The 22,499-nt window shown below is 34.0% G+C and overlaps 1 protein-coding gene across 1 annotated transcript; it reads left to right on the forward strand.

Annotated features, from left to right (window-relative positions):
• Positions 1-4,462: 4,462 nt before the first annotated feature.
• LOC128551749 (P-selectin-like) lies at positions 4,463-22,464 on the forward strand. Its single transcript, XM_053532664.1, has 15 exons — positions 4,463-4,514; positions 5,130-5,321; positions 5,871-5,972; positions 6,758-6,893; positions 8,032-8,120; positions 8,418-8,609; positions 9,194-9,385; positions 10,085-10,276; positions 10,937-11,053; positions 11,755-11,946; positions 13,389-13,580; positions 14,434-14,625; positions 15,327-15,518; positions 21,959-22,150; positions 22,442-22,464. Exons 1-15 carry the CDS (start codon positions 4,463-4,465, stop codon positions 22,462-22,464), a joined length of 2,247 nt encoding a protein of 748 aa, XP_053388639.1.
• Positions 22,465-22,499: the final 35 nt, after the last annotated feature.

Here is a 22,499-nt window from a genome sequence, read left to right on the forward strand (position 1 = left end):
TTCCTGATTCTGAAATTCTAAACATTGAAGAAAAAAGGAAACGTATTAATCGTTGGGGCAGACAACAGGTTAAATTGCATACCCGGTCGGACATATTATCTATGGATATTGATGTTAAAACCCCGGGGTTTTTCCGTCAAGATGGAATTCACCTGTCGGACGTTGGCCTTGAACTTTATCTGGATTATGTTCGAGATTCGATAGCAAAGAACATTTAAGGTACCCCGCTATCGTTAGTTAACAAAGTTATATGAAGCGGTAACATTTATCAAGCTGGCAAATCATTTCTCGTAGAATTTTGGGGGAAATAAATTCCATCAAATTTATTGTGGCGGAAAATTCTGCGCTCACGGGGCGAGCAAAGCATGCGCATGTGCTTATGCAATATTATAAATCTAGTTAAAGGGAGGTAAATTGCGGATCGATACTTCACTTTGGGCGACTAAGTTCGCACCTCCCTTGGTGGTTGAAAGCCGCCATTTACATTATAAATTTTGATGAAAATATCAGTTTGTGCCGTAATATTATACATCGGATGTAATGTTATAGTGACGTAAATGCCTGTCCGGTTTACAGTATATATAGTGTGCACGTGCTTCGTGTTGTCCGTTTTTCTAAATGCTGTGTGAACCGCTAGGTCGGTTGAGTTATGTGAACCGCTAGGTCGGTTGAGTTATGTGAACGCTAGGTCGGTTTAGTAGGTGAACGCCAGGTCGGTTGGTGCGCGTGCTCCGTTTGGTTATAAGTCAATTGCTAGGTCGCTTGCATCTAATTTACTGGCATGTTAGCGTACGTGAACTAGGTTTTGCCCATAACTACGTAGCGTAACTCCTAGTTGCACGAGTAACTTCGGTAATCCTAAGTAGCCAAATAATCAAACTACATGCGCTTGCTTGCTCGTCCCGCAGCCGGTCTGTGTTGGTACAACCTGGGTTACCAAACAGCTCCTGGTGTATCTTTTCCATCGCGGCCATTTCTGCCATTTATTAATGATAATTTCGTACGTGCATAATCATGTTATTAACTTGGTGCCATTATAGTAAATATCGTATTCAGTTATAATTATTAAACTGTTGTGTTTATTACGGTGTTTTGGTTTTTGCTTCTCTTAGTCATAAAATAATACATATTATTTTTTATACAAAATAATATAATTTATTTTTGCGATAGAAGCGGTGTGTGTAGTCATGGTTACGGCCGGTAGGTGGCACGATCACGTGACGTGTTCACTCGGGCATATTCATGTGAGGTTAAATAACCGTAACCGCAGGTATTCGGCCTTTCTGGCGTTAGACTTCATTCAATACACATCGCTGAAATTTTAATAAGCCCACCCACCACACCCCTTTAAGCTCTCTTCTGTTATACTTTCTCAATGTAAGTAAATAAATACATGGAAAAGATACTGTAAGCGTTATAGACGCCACACTTTTGTTAATACGTATGGTCATTTGTAATTGTAAAATTTTATGATATTAATAGTACTATATTGTTTTAAATGTCAATAATGTATTTGGACAAGGTACTGCCGTTGGAATGTTGTATGTTTACAGATTTCACGCTGTTGTTCCATATGGCACCATACTGTAGAAACTATTATGCGCGTACCATGCACTAGTGGAAACCAACCATACAACAAGAGAAATACTATATGCTTGGCTCGATAAACATTTTGCACATGGAAATATTCGAGCATAGAACTTATCTCAGACAGCCAGTAACAGTTGTCGCCGACAAAACAAGGCTACGCATTTATCAGTTACGCCATGTCAGAACAATGTTTTGTGAGTAATCAGTGTGTGCTTGGTTGGACAGAATAATTTCCACATGGATATATTGACTGTGAATACGTTGTCAGCAGCAATCGATTTTGCTGGGCAATACCAAAACAGTGCTTTGCTAAGAACAGAGGTATTGAGTAGACAGTATTCCGTCAGGTTAGACAAACCTGAAATGTAGTTATATTTAATCCGGTGATGTGATTCATTTTATTATTTATGTAATAGGACATAATTGTCTATTAAGAATTACGAAGACAAACATATTAAGGCATTCCTTGGATATAGATATGTGACAATTGACAATAAGCCCTCAGGGCAATCATCAGTTCCTTTGGAATTAAGTGAAAAGTAGACAGTATTTTGCTATATTTATGATTATTTTGTATTGTGGTTATATTCACTGTTAATACTGCAAATGTTCCGTTCTCTGTTATGAATTATTTGCTTAAATAATTTTATATAAGTCGCGATGTAAAGATATCTCCGGTTTCGGGAGCGGTGAGCACGCATGATAGGTATAAATTGCTTCAGTGGATCAAGGCTCAATGCTTCATTTTGGGCGACTATGCTCGCAGCTCCTTTTGTTGTTACTGACCTTCATTTACAAGGGTTTCCGTCAGTTCTATCGGTAAATAGCTCTAATAATTCGCGATGTTAAGGCATCTCCGCTTTCGGAAGCGGTTAGCACGCATTATATAAATTGTTCCTGTAAATCGAGGCTCAATACTTCATCTTGGGCGACTATGTTTGCAACTCCTTTTGTCGTTAGTAACCTCCATTTACAAAAGCGTTTCATTCAGTTTTACTGTTACATATATCATATAATTCGCGATGTAAATGTATCTCTGCTTTCGGAAGCGGCTAACACGTGTGTTTGATATACACGTAAATTGTTCCTGTAAATCGAGGCTCAATACTTCATTTTGGGCGACTATGTTTGCAACTCCTTTTGTTGTTAGTAACCTCCATTTACAAAAGCGTTCCAGTAAATATCTCATATAATTCGCGATGTAACGGTACCTTAAGTTTTGTAAGCAGCTAGTGCGCGTGTTAAATATAAATTGTTTCAGTAAATCGAGGCCTATTACTTCAATTTTGGCATCTATGTTCGCAGCTCCTTTTGTTGGTAACTTTCATTTACAAGTTTGTTTAAGTTAGTTTTATAAATCTCTTAAGCTTATTGAAGTTAAAGGAAGGTAAATTGCGGATCGATACTTCACTTTGGGCGACTAAGTTCGCACCTCCATTGGTGGTTGAAAGCCGCCATTTACATTATAAATTTTGATGAAAATATCAGTTTGTGCCGTAATATTATACATCGGATGTAATGTTATAGTGACGTAAACGCCTGACCGGTTTATGGTATATATATATAGTGTGCACGTGCTTCGTGTTGTCCGTTTTTCTAAATGCTGTGTGAACCGCTAGGTCGGTTGAGTTATGTGAACCGCTAGGTCGGTTGAGTTATGTGAACCGCTAGGTCGGTTTAGTAGGTGAACCGCAAGGTCGGTTGGTGCGCGTGCTCCGTTTGGTTATAAGTCAATTGCTAGGTCGCTTGCATCTAATTTACTGGCATGTTAGCGTACGTGAACTAGGTTTTGCCCATAACTACGTAGCGTAACTCCTAGTTGCACGAGTAACTTCGGTAATCCTAAGTAGCCAAATAATCAAACTACATGCGCTTGCTTGCTCGTCCCGCAGCCGGTCTGTGTTGGTACAACCTGGGTTACCAAACAGCTCCTGGTGTATCTTTTCCATCGCGGCCATTTCTGCCATTTATTAATGATAATTTCGTACGTGCATAATCATGTTATTAACTTGGTGCCATTATAGTAAATATCGTATTCAGTTATAATTATTAAACTGTTGTGTTTATTACGGTGTTTTGGTTTTTGCTTCTCTTAGTCATAAAATAAACAATGACATACATGATTGACGATGTATACCTTTTTCTAAAATTACACGGCACTTTTGTTATTTAGATACAAAGCCTACATTTAGAGAGGTATGTCTTTTTGCTGTAATAGATTAAATATTATATGAATCACATTTCAGTAAGAAATACCATTTGTTCACATTGCAGATTGTGGAACATTTAACGTGACAGGTCATACACAATTGTCTTCTAATGAACAGAACTATCATATATATGGCAATTCAGGAGCTCATATTCATTGCGTCAAAGGTTATGAATTTCCCGATCACAGCAATACTACTACAGTTAAATGCCTTGAGACAGGTGCTTGGAGCACAGTGCCCAAATGTCAGCCTAAAGGTAGGGTTATTCTAACGTCAAGTTTAACAAATACTGAAACACAGTATTCATTCTATAAAAGAAATCTTTGTATATGGTTTTTACAAAGGTATCCTCCGCTCCTTGATGTAGAAGGCCGAACGGACAGGTAGAATGTACATGGCAATTACAAATTTATATTTTATATTCTTAACGGATTGTGGAATATTGAAAGTTACTGGTCATACTAAGTTTTCATATATCGATTTAAACTAATGTAATTATGATATATGGATATTAAGGAAAATTTTTCATTGGAAGAAAGGAAATTAGTTTCTTTATGCAAAATTTATTAGAAAAGATAAGTGCCTCATCACAGACTCTTTGAATATAATAACCTCATGCCAGGGCAGAAGTATTGAAAATGTAATGTTTAGATATCAAAGTAATGTATCAAGTCAGTAATGAAGTGGAAGGTCACTATGCTAAATCTGTAACTGGTGGGCTGTGCTGATCTTTTGAGGGTCCTAAATGAGAAAAATGAAATGATGCCTGCTGTTTATATTTGAAGAAAGCAAGAAGACACATGATTTATGATGTATAACTTTTTCAATAATAATCCGGTATTTGTGTATCTACTTAAACTGATCTAATAATTATATACGGATATTAAGGAGCAATTATTCATTGGAAGATAGGAAATTAGTTTCTTTATGCAAAAATTATTAGAAAAGATAAGTGCCTCATCAAAGACGCTTGGAATATAATAACCTCATGCCAGGGCAGAAGTATTGATAATGTAATGTTTAGATATCAAGGTAATGTATCAAGTCAGTAATGAAGTTGAAGGTCACTATGATAAACCTTTAACTAGTGGGCTGTGCTGATCTTTTGAGGGTCCTAAATGAGAAAAAACGAAATCATGCCTGCTGTTGATTTTTGAAGAAAGCAAGGAGACACATTATTTATAATGTATAACTTTTTCTATGATAATCCGGTATTTGTGTTATTACGTTACTAAGCATGCTGCTATACAGGTATATGTTTCTGATGTAAAAGATTCAACAGCAAAGAAATCCCATTTCAATAAGAAATACCATTTGTTTACATTGCAGATTGTGGAACATTAGATGTGAAAGAGCACACAAACCTGTCAATGAACGAACAGAACTATCATATATATGGCAATTCAGGAGCTCATATTCAGTGCGACACTGGCTATGAGTTTCCCGATCACAGTAATACTACGACAGTAAAATGTCTTGACACAGGTGATTGGAGAAATGTACCCTTATGTCAGCCTAAAGGTAGGATTATCCTAACATTTAGTTATAAAAAAATTAAACATACCAGTCATTCAATAGAAACTATTTTATTGCATTAGTGCTTCTTACAGAGGTAGTATCCGATCCTTGTTAGGAATAAACATGGCTGATTCAAATCTGTATTGCATTTTCATAACAGATTGTGCAGTTTCGAATGTTACAGGTGATTGAAAGTTGTCATATATTGAGTTAGAATAGATTGATAATAATTTCACTTGGAAAATTGTTTCATTTCATTTGAACTTTACCATATTTTACTTGTCTAAAATCAGAAATTTTAAACTAAGCTATAGTGATTAAATCCATATAATATTTCAATGAAACATTGAAATTGTGCACTTTGTAGCATCGCCTTAGAAAATAAACCATGACATACATGATTGACGATGTATTCCTTTTTCTAATATCAAACGAAATTTGTGCTATTTAGAGACAAAACCTACTTTTAGAGAGGTATGTCTTTTTGCTGTAATAGATTAAACATTATATGAATCACATTTCAGTAAGAAATACCATGTGTTCACATTACAGATTGTGGAACATTTAACGTGACAGGTCATACACAATTGTCTTCTAATGAACAGAACTATCATATATATGGCAATTCAGGAGCTCATATTAAATTGCGCAAAGGTTTGAATTTCCCGATAACACCAATACTACTACGTTAAATGCCTTGAGACAGGTGCTTGGAGCACAGTGCCCACATGTCACCTAAAGGAGGTTATTCTAACGTCAAGTTTAACAAATACTGAAACACAGTATTCATTCTATAAAGAAATCTTTGTATATGGTTTTTACAAGGTATCCTCCGCCCTTGATGTAAAAGGCCGAACGGACAGTAGAATGTACATGACAATTACAAATTTGTATTTTATTTTCTTAACGGATTTTGGCATATTGAAAGTTACTGGTCATACAATGTTTTCATATATCTACTTAAATTGATCTAATAATTATATAAGGATATTAAGGAGCAATTATTCATTGAAAGAAAGGAAATTAGCTTCTTTATGCAAAATTTATTAGAAAAGATAAGTGCCTCATCACAGACGCTTGGAATATAATAACCTCATGCCAGGGGAGAAGTAAATTTATCATGTAATGTTTAGATATCAAGGTAATGTATTTAAATCAGTAATGAAGTGGAAGGTCACTATGATAAATCTGTAACTAGTTGGCTGTGCTGATCTTTTGAGGGTCCTAAATGAGAAAAAATGAAATCATGCCTGCTGTTGATATTTGAAGAAAGGAAGGAGAAACATGATTGATGATGTATATTTTTTTCTATGATAATCCGGTATTTGTGTTATTAAGTCACTAAGCATGCTTCTATACAGGTATATGTTTCTGGTGTAAAAGATTCAACAGCAAAGAAGTCATTTTTCAATAAGAAATACCATTTGTTTACATTGCAGATTGTGGAACATTAGATGTGACAGAGCATAAAAACCTGTCAATGAACGAACAGAACTATCATATATATGGCAATTCAGGAGCTCATATTCATGCGACACCGGCTATGAGTTTCCCGATCCCCGTAATAGTACGACAGTAAAAGGGTCTTGACCCCAGGTGTTTGGAGCATATACCCTTATGCAGCCTAAAGGTAGAATTATCCAAACATTTATTAAAAAAATAATGAAACATACCAGTCTTTCAATAGAATAAATTTATTGCATTAGTGCTTCTTACATAGGTAGTACCCGATCCTTGTTAGGAATAAAACATGGCTGATTCAAATCTGTATTGCATTTCCATAACAGATTGTGCATTTTTGAATGTTACAGGTCATTGAAAGTTGTCATTATTGATTTTAGAATAATATATACATAATTTCGCATGCACGAACATTGCAGAACGGTAATAATTTCACTTGGGTAATTGCTTCATTTCATTTGGAATTTACCATATTTTACTTGTCTAAAATCAGAAATATTAAAGTAAGCTATAGTGATTAAATCCATATAATATTTCATTGAAACATTGAAATTGAGCACTTTGTAGCATCGTCTTAGAAAATGAACAATGACATACATGATTGACGATGTATACCTTTATCTAAAATTACACGGCACTTTTGTTATTTAGATACAAAGCCTACTTTTAGAGAGGTATGTCTTTTTGTTGGGTAATAGATTAAATTATATGAATCACATTTCAGTAAGAAAAACATTGTTCACATTGCAGATTGTGGAGCTTTTAAGGTGACAGGTCATACCAATTGTCTTCTAATGAACAGAACTATCAATATATGGCAATTCAGGAGCTCATATTCATTGCGTCAAAGGTTATGAATTTTCCCGATCACACCAATACTACAAACAGTAAAATGCCTTGAGACAGGTGCTTGGAGCTCAGTGCCCACATGTCAGCCAAAAGGTGGGGGTTATTCTAACGCAAGTTTAACAAATACTGAAACACAGTATTATTCTATAAAAAAATTATTGTATATTGTTTTTACAAAGGCACCTCCGCTCCTTGATGTAAAAGGCCGAACGGACAGGTAGAATGTACATGGCAATTACAAATTTGTATTTTATTTTCTTAACGGATTGTGGAATATTGAAAGTTACTGGTCATACAAAGTTTCATATATCGACTTAAACTAATGTCATAATTATATATGGATATTAAGGAAAATTATTCATTGGAAGAAAAGAAATTAGCTTCTTTATGCAATTTTTTTTAGAAAAGATAAGTGCCTCATCACAGACGCTTGGAATATAATAACCTCATGCCAGGGCAGAAGTATTGATAATGTAATGTTTAGATATCAAGGTAATGTATCAAGTCAGTAATGAAGTGGAAGGTCACTATGATAAATCTGTAACTAGTGGGCTGTGCTGATCTTTTGAGGGTCCTAAATGAGAAAAATTGAAATCATGCCTGCTGTTGATATTTGAAGAAAGCAAGGAGACACATTATTTATGATGTATAACTTTTTCTATGATAATCCGGTATTTGTGTTATTACGTTACCCCGCATGCTGCTATACAGGTATATGTTTCTGATGTAAAAGATTCAACAGCAAAGAAATCACATTTCAATAAGAAATACCATTTGTTTACATTGCAGATTGTGGAACATTAGATGTGAAAGAGAACACAAACCTGTCACTGAACGAACAGAACTATCATATATATGGCAATTCAGGAGCTCATATTCAGTGCGACACTGGCTATGAGTTTCCCGATCACAGTAATACTACGACAGTAAAATGTCTTGACACAGGTGTTTGGAGCAATGTACCCATATGTCAACCTAAAGGTAGAATTATCCTAACATTTAGTTATAAAAATAATGAAACATACCAGTCATTCAATAGAAACAATTTTATTGCATAAGTGCTTCTTACATAGGTAGCATCCGATCCTTGTTAAGAATAAACATAGCTGATTCAAATCTGTATTGCATTTCCATAACAGATTGTGCAGTTTTGAATGTTACGGGTCATTGAAAGTTGTCATGTATTGAGTTACAATAATATATACATAATTTCAGCATTCACGAACATTGCAGAGTCATAATAATTTCACTTGGGTAATTGTTTCATTTCATTTGGACTTAACCATATTTTACTTGTCTAAATTCAGAAATTTTAAAGTAAACTATAGTGATTAAATCCCTATAATATTTCAATGAAACATTGAAATTGTGCACTACGTATCTTCGTCTTAGAAAATAAACAATGACATACATGATTGACGATGTATACCTTTTCCTAAATTACACGTCACTTTTGTTATTTAGAAACAAAGCCTACTTTTAGAGAGTTATGTCTTTTTGCTGTAATAGATTAAACATTATATGAATCACATTTCAGTAAGAAATACCATTTGTTCACATTGCAGATTGTGGAACATTTAACGTGACAGGTCATAAACAATTGTCTTCTAATGAACAGAACTATCATATATATGGCAATTCAGGAGCTCATATTCATTGCGTCAAAGGTTATGAATTTCCCGATCACACAAATTCTACTACAGTTAAATGCCTTGAGACAGGTGCTTGGAGCACAGTACCCACATGTCAGCCTAAAGGTAGGGTTATTCTAACGTCAAGTTTAACAAATACTGAAACACAGTATTCATTCTATAAAAGAAATTTTTGTATATGGTTTTTACAAAGGTATTCTTCGCTCCTTGATGTAAAAGGCCGAACGGACAGGTAGAATGTACATGGCAATTATAAATTTGTATTTTATTTTCTTAACGGATTGTGGCATATTGAAAGTTACTGGTCATACAAAGTTTCATATATCGACTTAAACTAATGTAATAATTATATATGGATATTAAGGAAAATTATTCATTGGAAGAAAAGAAATTAGCTTCTTTATGCAAAATTTATTAGAAAAGATAAGTGCCTCATCACAGACGCTTGGAATATAATAACCTCATGCCAGGGCAGAAGTATTGATAATGTAATGTTTAGATATCAAGGTAATGTATCAAATCGGTAATGAAGTGGAAGGTCACTATGATAAAATTGTAACTAGTGGGCTGTGCTGATCTTTTGAGGGTCCTAAATGAGAAAAATTGAAATCATGCCTGCTGTTGATATTTGAAGAAAGCAAGGAGACACTTTATTTATGATGTATAACTTTTTCTATGATAATCCGGTATTTGTGTTATTACGTTACTAAGCATGCTGCTATACAGGTATATGTTTCTGATGTAAACGATTCAACAGCAAAGAAATCACATTTCAATAAGAAATACCATTTGTTTACATTGCAGATTGTGGAACATTAGATGTGAAAGAGCACACAAACCTGTCAATGAACGAACAGAACTATCATATATATGGCAATTCAGGAGCTCATATTCAGTGCGACACTGGGTATGAGTTTCCCGATCACAGTAGTACTACGTCAGTAAAATGTCTTGACACAGGTGTTTGGAGCAATGTACCCTTATGTCAGCCTAAAGGTAGAATTATCCTAACATTTATTATAAAAATAATGAAACATACCAGTCATTCAATAGAAACAATTTTATTGTATTAGTGCTTCTTACATAGGTAGCATCCGATCCTTGTTAGGAATAAACATTGCTGATTCAAATCTGTATTGCATTTTCATAACAGATTGTGCTGTTTCGAATGTTACAGGTGATTGTAAGTTGTCACGTATTGAGTTTGAATGGCATATACATAATTTCAGCATGCACGAACATTGCAGAGTGATAATGATTTCACTTGTAAAATTGTTTCATTTCATTTGGATTTTACCAATATTTTACTTGTTTAAAATCAGAAATTTTAAAATAAGCTATAGTGATTAAATCCATATAATATTTCAATGAAACATTGAAATTGTACACTTTGTAGCATCGCCTTAGAAAATAAACAATGACATACATGATTGACGATGTATACCTTTTTCTAATATTACACGAAATTTTTGCTATTTAGATACAAAGCCTACTTTTAGAGAGGTACGTCTTTTTGCTGTAATAGATGAAACATATATAAATTTCACATTTCAGTAAGGAAATACCATGTGTTCACATTGCGATTGTGGAAACATTTAACGTGACGGTATACACAATTGTTTCTAATGAACAGAACTATCTATATTGGCTATTCAGGAGCTATATTTCTTTGCGGTCAAAGGGGATATGAATTTCCCAATCACACTAATACTACTACAGTTAAATGCCTTGAGACAGGTGCTTGGAGTACAGTGCCAACATGTCAGCCTAAAGGTAGGGTTATTCTAACGTCAAGTTTAACAAATACTGAAACACAGTATTCATTCTATAAAATAAACCTTATTTATATGGTTTTAACAAAGGTATCCTCCGCTTCTTGATGTAAAAGGCCAACGGACGGGTTTAGAATGTACATGGCAATTACAAATTTGTATTTTATTTTTTTAACGGATTGTGGAATATTAAAAGTTAGGGTCATACAAAGTTTTCTATATCTACTTAAATTGATTCAATAATTATATAAGAATATTAAGGAGCAATTATTCATTGGAAGAATGGAAATTTGTTTCTTTATGCAAAATTTATTAGAAAAGATAAGTGCCTCATCACAGACGCTTAGAATATAATAACCTCATGCCAGGGCAGAAGTATTGATAATGTAATGTTTAGATATCAAGGTAATGTATCAAGTCAGTAATGAAGTGGAAGGTAACTGTGATAAATCTGTAACTAGTGGGCTGTTCTGATCTTTTGAGGGTCCTAAATGAGAAAAATTGAAATCGTGCCTGCTGTTGATATTTGAAGGAAGCAAGGAGACACATTATTTATAATGTATAACTTTTTCTATGATAATCCGGTATTTGTGTTATTACGTTACTAAGCATGCTGCTATACAGGTATATGTTTCTGATGTAAAAGGTTCAACAGCAAAGAAATCACATTTCAATAAGAAATACCATTTGTTTACATTGCAGATTGTGGAACATTAGATGTGAAAGAGCACACAAACCTGTCAATGAACGAACAGAACTATCATATATATGGCAATTCAGGAGCTCATATTCAGTGCGACACTGGCTATGAGTTTCCCGATCACAGTAATACTACGACAGTAAAATGTCTTGACACAGGTGTTTGGAGCAATGTACCCTTATGTCAGCCTAAAGGTAGAATTATCCTAACATTTAATTATAAAAATAATGAAACATACCAGTCATTCAAAAGAAACAATTTTATTGCATTAGTGCTTCTTACGTAGGTAGCATCCGATCCTTGTTAGGAAGAAACTTGGCTGATTCAAATCTGTATTGCATTTTCATAACAGATTGTGCTGTTTCGAATGTTACAGGTGATTGAAAGTTGTCATGTATTGAGTTAGAATAAATTGATAATAATTTCACTTGGAAAATAGTTTCATTTCATTTGGACTTTACCATATTTTACTTGTCTAAAATCAGAAATTTTAAACTAAGCTATAGTGATTAAATCCATATAATATTTTAATGAAACATTGAAATTGTGCTCTTTGTGGCATCGCCTTAGAAAATAAACAATGACATACATGATTGACGATGTATACCTTTTTCTAATATTACACGAAATTTTTGCTATTTAGATACGAAGCCTACTTTGAGATAGTTATGTCTTTTTGCTGTAATAGATTAAACATTATATGAATCACATTTCAGTAAGAAATACCATGTGTTCACATTGCAGATTGTGGAGCATTTAACGTGACAGGTCATAACACAATTGTCTTCTAATGAACAGAACTATCATATATATGGCAATTAGGAGCTCATATTCATTGCGTCAAAGGTTTATGAATTTCCGATCACACCACATATACTACAGTTAATGCCTTGAGACAGGGTGCTTGGAGCACAGTGCCCACATGTCAGCCTAAAGGTAGGGTTATTCTAATGTCAAGTTTAACAAATACTGAAACACAGTATTCATTCTATAAAGAAATCTTTGCATATGGTTTTTACAAAGGTATCCTCCGCTCCTTGATGTAAAAGGCCGAACGGACAGGTAGAATGTACATGGCAATTACAAATTTGTATTTTATTTTCTTATCGGATTGTGGAATATTGAAAGTTACTGGTCATACAAAGTTTTCATGAATCTACTTAAATTGATCTAATAATTATATAAGGATATTAAGGAGCAATTATTCATTGGAAGAAAGGAAATTAGTTTCTTTATGCAAAATTTATTAGAAAAGATAAGTGCCTCATCACAGACGCTTGGAATATAATAACCTAATGCCAGGGCAGTAGTATTAATCATGTAATGTTTAGATATCAATGTAAGGTATCAAGTCAGTAATAAAGTGGCAGGTCAATATGACCAATCTGTAACTTATGGGCTGTGCTGATCTTTTGAGTGTCCTGAATGAGAAAAATTGAAATCATTCTTGCTGTTGATATTTGAAGAAAGCAAGGAGACACATGATTTATGATGTATAACTTTTGCTATGATAAACCGTTATTTGTGTTATTAAGTTAGTAAGCATGCTGCTATACAGGTATATGTTTCTGATGTAAAAGATTCAACAGCAAAGAAATCACATTTCAGTAAGAAATACCATTTGTTTACATTGCAGATTGTGGAACATTAGATGTGAAAGAGCACACAAACCTGTCAATGAACGAACGGAACTATCACATATATGGCAATTCAGGAGCTCATATTCAGTGCGACACTGGCTATGAGTTTCCCGATCACAGTAATAGTACGACAGTAAAATGTCTTGACACAGGTGTTTGGAGCAATGTACCCTTATGTCAGCCTAAAGGTAGAATTATCCTAACATTTAGTTATAAAAATAATGAAACATACCAGTCATTCAATAGAAACAATTTTATTGCATTAGTGCTTCTTACATATGTAGCATCCGATCCTTGTTAGGAATAAACATGGCTGATTCAAATCTGTATTGCATTTTCATAACAGATTGTGCAGTTTTGAATATGACAGATGTATGAAAGTTGTCATGTATTAAGTTAGAATAATATATACATAATTTCAGCATGCACGAACATTGCAGAGTGATAATAATTTCACTTGGAAAAGTGTATCATTTCATTTGGACTTTACCATATTTTATTTGTCTAAAATCAGCAATTTTAAACTAAACTATAGTGATTAAATCCATATAATATTTTAATGAAACATTGAACTTGTGCACTTTGTAGCATCGTCTTAATCATGTGCGATCAAAAATCGACCTTGCTTTCTGAAGTAGTATGATACTTACTTCAAAAGAGACTATATGTTATGTGACAATACTTCGTTTTTCGCAGGTGGAAACTTGCAAATAAATGAAAATGTTGATCAGTCACCATGGTAGTGTAACAAATCAGTTATACAGTAGCAGGTCACTATAATGTATATGTACATAATGCGTAGGCGGTTTTAATCGTTTTAGAATGCTAAATGAGAAAAGATGCAATCATACCTGCTCTGAAGATTAGAAAATAAACAATGACATACATGATTGACGATGTATAGGTTTTTCTAAAATTACACGGCACTTTCGTTATTTAGATACAAAGCCCACTTTTAGAGAAGTGTGTCTTTTTGCTGTAATAGATTAAACAATATATGAATAACATTTCTGTAAGAAATACCATTTGTTCACATTGCAGATTGTGGAACATTTAAGGTGACAGGTCATACACAACTGTCTTCTAATGAACAGAACTATCATAAATATGGCAATTCAGGAGCTCATATTCATTGCGTCAAAGGTTATGAATTTCCCGATCACAGAAATACTACTACAGTTAAATGCCTTGAGACAGGTGCTTGGAGCACATTGCCCACATGTCAGCCTAAAGGTAGGGTTATTCTAACGTCAAGTTTAACAAATACTGAAACACAGTATTCATTCTATAAAAGAAATCTTTGTATATGGTTTTTACAAAGGTATCCTCCGCTCCTTGATGTAAAAGGCCAAACGGACAGGTAGAATGTACATGGCAATTATAAATTTGTATTTTATTTTCTTAACGGATTGTGGAATATTGAAAGTTACTGCTCATACAAAGTTTTCATATATCTACTTTAACTCATGTAATAATTATATACGGATATTAAGGAGCAGTTATTCATTGGAAGAAAGGAAAATAGTTCCTTTATGCAAAATTTATTAGAAAAGATAAGTGCCTCATCAAAGACGCTTAGAATATAATAACCTCATGCCAGGGCAGAAGTATTGATAATGTAATGTTTAGATATCAAGGTAATGTATCAAGTCAGTAATGAAGTGGAAGGTCACTATGATAAATCTGTAACTAGTGGGCTGTGCTGATCTTTTGAGGGTCCTAAATGAGAAAAAACGAAATCATGCCTGCTGTTGATATTTGAAGAAAGCAAGGAGACACATTATTTATGATGTATAACTTTTGCTATGATAATCCGGTATTTGTGTTATTTAGTTACTGACCATGCTGCTATACAGGTTTATGTTTCTGATGTTAAAGATTCAACAGCAAAGAAATCACATTTTAATAAGAAATACCATTTGTTTACATTGCAGATTGTGGAACATTAGATGTGAAAGAGCACACAAACCTGTCAATGAACGAACAGAACTATCATATATATGGCAATTCAGGAGCTCATATTCAATGCGACACTGGCTATGAGTTTCCCGATCACAGTAATAGTACGACAGTAAAATGTCTTGACACAGGTGTTTGGAGCAATATACCCTTATGTCAGCCTAAAGGTAGAATTATCCTGACATTTAGTTATAAAAATAATGAAACATATCAGTCATTCAATAGAAACAATTTTATTGCATTAGTGCTTCTTACATAGGTAGCATCCGATCCTTGTTAGAAATAAACATGGCTGATTCAAATCTCTATTGCGTTTCCATAACAGTTTGTGCAGTTTCGAATGTTACAGGTCATTGAAAGTTGTCATGTATTGAGTTAGAATAATATATACATACTTTCAGCATGCACGAACATTGCAGAGTGATAATAATTTCACTTGGATAATTGTTTCATTTCATTTGGAATTTACCATATTTTACTTGTCTAAAATCAGAAATTTTCAACTAAACTATAGTGATTAAATCCATATAATATTTCAATGAAACATTGAAATTGTGCTCTTTGTAGCATCGTGTTAGTCATGTGCAGTCAAAAATCGACTTTGCTTTCTGAAGTAGTGTGATATTTATTTCAAAAGTGACTATATGTTATGTGACAATACTTCGTTTTACGCAAGTGGAAACTTGCAAGTAACTGAAAATGTTGATCAGTCAACATGGTAGTGTAACAAGTCAGTTAAACAGTGGAAGGTCACAATAATATATATGTACATAATTAGTAGGCGGTGTTAATCGTGTTAGGATGGTAAATGAGAAAAGATGCAATCATGCCTGAAGATTAGAAAATAAACAATCATGATTGACGATGTATACCTTTTTCTAAAATTACACGGCTCTTTTGTTATTCAGATACAAAGCCTACTTTTAGAGAGGTATGTCTTTTTGCTGTAATAGATTAAACATTAATAATAGCAGAATGCCTAGTAACTTAATAACACAAATACAGGATTATTACAGAAAAAGTTATACATCATAAATCATGTGTCTCCTTGCTTTCTTCAAATATCAACAGCAGGCATGATTTCATTTTTTCTGTATAAGAACCCTCAAAAGATCAGCACAGCCCACTAGTTAAAAATTTATCATAGTGACCTTCCACTTTATTACTGACTTGATACATTACCTTCATATCTAAACATTATATTAGCATGAGGTTATTAAATTTCAAGCGTTATGATGAGGGACTTATCTTTTCTAATTTGCATAACGAAACTAATTTCCTTTCTTCCAATGAATAATTTTCCTTAATATCCGTATATAATTATTACATTAGTTTAAGTCGATACTAGGATATGAAAACTTTGTATGACCAGTGACTTTCAATATTCCAGGATCCGTTAAGAAAATAAAATACAAATCTGTAATTGTCATGTACATTCTACCTGTCCGTTCAGCCTTTTACATCAAGGAGTGGAGGATACCTTTGTAAAAACCATATACAAAGATTTATACAAAGAACTTTGAAATTGTGCACTTTGTACCATCGTCTTAGTCATGCGCAGTCAAAATCGACTTTGCTTTCTGAAGTAGTGTGATATTTATTTCAAAAGTGACTATATATTATGTGACAATACCTCGTTTTACGAAAGTGGAAACATGCAAGTAACTGAAAATGTAGCATCTTTGTTGATCAGGCACCATGGTAGTGTAACCAGTCAGTTATAGAGTTGAAGGTCACAATAATGTATATGTACATAATTAGTAGACGGTGTTTATCGTTTTAGTATTCTCAATGAGAAAAGATGCAATCATGCCTGCTCTGAAGATTAGAAAATAAACAATGACATACATGACTGACGATGTATAGCTTTTTCTAAAATTACACGGCACTTTTGTTATTAGACATAAAGCCTACTTTTAGAGAGGTATCGTGTCTTTCTGCTGTAATAGATTAAACATTACATGAATCACATTTCAGTAAGAAATACCATTTGTTCACATTGCAGATTGTGGAACATTTCACGTGACAGGTCATACACAATTGTCTACTAATGAACAGAACTATCATATATATGGCAATGCAGGAGCTCATATTCATTGCGTCAAAGGTTATGAATTTCCCGATCACAGCAATACTACTACAGTTAAATGCCTTGAAACAGGTGCCTGGAGCACAGTGCCCACATGTCAGCCTAAAGGTAGTTTTATTCTAACGTCAAGTTCAACAAATACTGAAACACTTAATTCATTCTATAAAAGAAATCTTTGTATATGGTTTTTACAAAGGTATCCTCTTCTCCTTGATGTTAAAGGCCAAACAGACAGGTATGTATTGAGTTAAAATAATTGTGGAACATTACACGTGACAGGTCAGACACATTTGTCCACTAACGAACAAAACTATCATGTATATGGGAACTCAGGAGCTCATATTCAATACGACAAAGGTTATGAGTTTCCCGATCACAGTAATACTACTACAGTTAAATGCCTCGAGACAGGTGCTTGGAGCACAGTGCCCACATGTCAGCCTAAAGGTAGTGTTATTATCCCCCGACGAAAGTCGGAGGGATATAGTTTTGGCGTTGTCCTCCGTCCGTTGTTCCGTCCGTCTTTCCGTCCGTCCGTCCGGAGCCATATCTAGGAAGTGGTTGGGAATATTTTTATAAAACTTCCTATACATGTTTATCACAACGAGTTTATGCGGCCCGTCAAGTTTCTGTCAGATTGCCCAAGTAACACCAGAGTTATGGCCCTTAGACGTTTCTAGTGTTAACAATATAAGGTACTATAAATATGTCAATTTCTGCATTATAACTTTTGATATATTTGACCTAGAACTATGAAACTTAAACAAAACTTAGATCAATATAATGTGGTTGTGCACACACAATTTCGTTCAGATTTCTATTGTTACTTCAGAGTTATTGCCCTTTAATTGTATAAAAATCCACATATTTGTACATAACAAACTTACCATTTGGTAGAATTTTATTAAATTTCTATCATTCTTTTCCATGAACATTTTTTATAAACATGTGAAGTCGTGCACCCACACCTGGTCACCCCCTTACCTTGGTCACCCCACCTCCCCCTCCCGAACACCCCCCTCCCCCTCCACACACACAAAAAAAATTCATTTCTTATTTTAGATTTTTTTCAAACAAACTTCACACATGTCCACAATTATGAGGTTATGGGGCCCGTCAAGTTTCTGTCAGATTGCCCAAGTAACACCAGAGTTGTGGCCCTTAGAAATTTCTAGTGTTAACTATATAGGGTACTATAAATATAGCAATTTCTGCATCATAACTTTTGATATATTTGACCTTGAACTATGAAACTTAAACAGAATTTAAATCACCATTATTTGGTTGTGCACACACAATTTCGTTCAAATTTCCTTTATAAATTCAGAGTTATTGCCCTTTAATTGTATAAAAATCCACATATTTGTACATAACTAACTTACCATTTGGTAGAATTTCATTTAATTTCTATCATTCTTTTCCATGAACATTTTTTATAAACATGTGAAGTTGTGCACCCACACCTGGTCACCCCCTTACCTTGGTCACCCGCACCTCCCCCCACCCCTGGTCACCCCCTTACCTTGGTCACCCCTACCTTCCCCCCCCCCCCCCACACACACAAAATTCTTTTCTTATTTTAGATTTTTTTCATACAAACTTCACACATGTCCACCATTATGAGGTTATGGGGCCCGTCAAGTTTCTGTCAGATTGCCCAAGTAACACCAGAGGTATGGCCCTTAGAAATTTCTTGTGTTAACTATATAGGGTACTATAAATATAGCAATTTCTGCATCATAACTTTTGATATATTTGACCTTGAACTATGAATCTTAAACAGAATTTAGATCACTATTATATGGTTGTGCACACACAATTTCGTTCAGATTTCTTTTATAACTTCAGAGTTATTGCACTTTAATTGTATAAAATCCACATATTTGTACATAACAAACTTACCATTATGCAGAGTTTCATTAAATTTCTTTCATTCTTTTGCATCAACATTTATTATAAACATGTGAAGTTGTGAACAAGGTCACCCACTTGCCTTGGTCACACCCTCTCCCCCCAAAAAGAAAAGAACTTTTTTTCTCATTCCTTATTTTAGAGTTTTTCAAACCTTCCATGAATTTTATCAACATGGAAGTTGTACCATTCCCCCACCTTGCTCCTCCACCCAGTTATGCCCACCACCGATCATGCATCCCCTGCCCCCCTTCCTTTCCCCATTTTGTTTTTGTTTTTTATTTTTAATTTTCCATCAATATTTGTAATCAACATGTGAATTTTTGATTCCTCACCTGTTCACACACCCCCGTCCCCCTAAAAATATAAACATATAAACATATATTTATATATATACATATATATGTATTTCCATTCCTTTCTTTTTCGTTTTTAAATGTTCAAACCTTCAACATGTTAAGTTGTAACTGCCCCAACCTTGCCCCCAGCCATTTTAAAGATATCTTACTTGATTGTGTTCTCTTAGGGACATCTGTCTTTTTAAGTTTAAATGTACATGTTAAATAGCAACACTTGGCGCCGAACCACTCAAAGACAATATTTCGTTGCAGTTAAACTTCCAGCTCACATTTCAATTAACTGTATTTAATTTTAATAGCTAAGCTTTTTAAAGTAAGCATATTCCATTCAAAATAAATTCTTTAGTCAGGATCAAAGTATCATACATTTATAATGTACTCTTTAATTAAACATTTGTTTTCTGTTAAATTGATTTTGACTAATGAAATTATCTGCTTCTTGGTAACATCCTTAGCTCTTTCCCGGATATATTTTTTTTTTGTTATTTCTCACCACAAACCCTTTCGGCGGGGGATACCAATTCATCGAATTTGCTTGTTCTACGTAAAATGTCAAGTTTAAGGAATACTGAAACATAGTATTCATTCCATAAAAGAAATCCTTGTATAGATTTTAGCTGCCAACTTCCCCACATTAATTACCAGATGTGGAGGATGAATGATGTCAGACGCAATGTCTTTCATCAAATCGTCACGGAGAATATACGCCCCGCCTGGGGATCGAGCTCGCGACCCCGCGATCCGTATACCAACGCTCTCCCTACTGAGCTAAGCGGGATAGTTTGTATGCGATAGGGGCTGTATTTTTCAACTGACCTTCATGAAATTTAGTCGGAATAATTTCCTTGATGAAATCTAGATAAAGGTTAAATATGGGTCATCTGAGGTAAAAAAAAACTAGATCACAAGGTCAAATTATAGAAAAATCATGTGTATGCGATAGAGACTGTAATTTTTAATTAATTTTCATGAAATTTGGTCGCAATAATTGCCTTGATAAAATCTAGGTCAAGTTTGAATATGGGTCATAGTGGTTCAAAAAGGAGGTCATTGGGTTAAATCAAAGAAAGAAAACCCTTGTGTATGCGATAGAGATTGTTTTTTTAAGTGATGTTTTGGAAATTTGGTCGGAATGATTGCCTAGATGAAATCTAAGTCAGATTTGAATATGGGTCATATGGGATAAAAAAAGTAGGTCACTAGGTCAAATCAAAGACAATTGTGTATGCGATAGAGGCTGTATTGTTTAATTGATCTTCATTAAATTTGGTCGGAATGATTGCCTTGATGAAATCTAGGTCAAGTTTGAATATGGACTAACTTTTGTAAAAAAACTAGGTCACTAGCTTAAATCAAAGAAAACCTTGTATATGCGATAGAGGCTGTATTTTCAATTAGTCTTCATGTAATTTGGTCAGAATGATTGTCTTGATAAAATCTAGACAAAATTAGAATATAGGTAATTTGGGTTCAAAAACCAGGTTATATCTAAGAACATACTCGTATAAGCTCAAGAGACAACATTTAAGTCCAGTCTAAATGAAAATCTGTCAAAAAAAATGTTTCCATGAAATCATAAAGTCAAACATGTTTACACTGTTATGGTACGTTCCTCAAGTGAGCGGCCTAGGGCCATCTTGGCCCTCTTGTTTTTTCAAAGGGATTCATCCGCTCCTTGATGTAAAAGGCCGAACAGACAGATAGAATGTACATGGCAATTACAAGTTTGTATTTTGTTTTCTTAACAGATTGTGGAATATTGAAAGTTACAGGTCATACAGAGTTTTCATATATCGACTTAAACTAATATAGTAATTTTATACGGATATATAGGAGCTAATATTCATTGGGACATGGGAAATTTTTTTATGAAAAATATAGACGCTTGGAATATAATAACCTCATGCCAGGGCAGAAGTAGTGATATTGTTATGTTAAGATATCAAGGTAATGTATCAAGTCAGTAATAAAGTGGAAGGTCACTATCATAAATCTGTAACTAGTAGCTTGTGTTGATCTTTTGAGAGTTCTAAATGAGAACACATGAAATCATGTCAGCTTTGATATTTGAAAAAAGCAAAGAGACACATGATTTATGATGAGGAAGTATAATTTTTTCTATGATAATCCGGTATTTGTGTTATTAAGTTACTAAGCATGCTGCATAAAGGTATATGTTTCTGATGTAAAAGATTCTACAGCAAAGAAATCACATTCAAATAAGAAAGACCATTTGTTTACATTGCAGATTGTGGAACATTAGATTTGACAGATCATACAAACTTGTCAAATAACGAAGAGAACTATCATATATATGGCAATTCAGGAGCTCATATTCAATGCGATACTGGCTATGAGTTTCCCGATCACAGAAATACTACGACAGTAAAATGTCTTGACACAGGTGTTTGGAGCAATGTACCCTTATGTCAGCCTAAAGGTAAAATTATCGTAACAATTGCTTATAAAAGTAGTGAATCATATCATTCATCAGAAACATTTTTAAATCAGTGCTTTTTACATAGTTAGCATCCGATCCTTGTTAGGAATAAACATGGCTAAATTAAATGTGTATTGGCTACTGGTCTGAAAGTGTAGATGCGAACGACAAGAAGAAAAGAAGAAGAAGAAATGTGTATTGCATTTCCATAACAGATTGTGCAATTTTGAAAGTTACAGGTCATTGGAAGTTGTCATGTATTGAGTAAGAATAATGTATACATAATTTCAGCATGCACGAACATTGCAGAATGATAATAATTTCACTTGGATAATTGTTTCATTTTAGT

Source organism: Mercenaria mercenaria, unplaced genomic scaffold (assembly GCF_021730395.1).
Source record: "Mercenaria mercenaria strain notata unplaced genomic scaffold, MADL_Memer_1 contig_1631, whole genome shotgun sequence".
NCBI classification, from domain to species: Eukaryota; Metazoa; Mollusca; class Bivalvia; order Venerida; family Veneridae; genus Mercenaria; species Mercenaria mercenaria.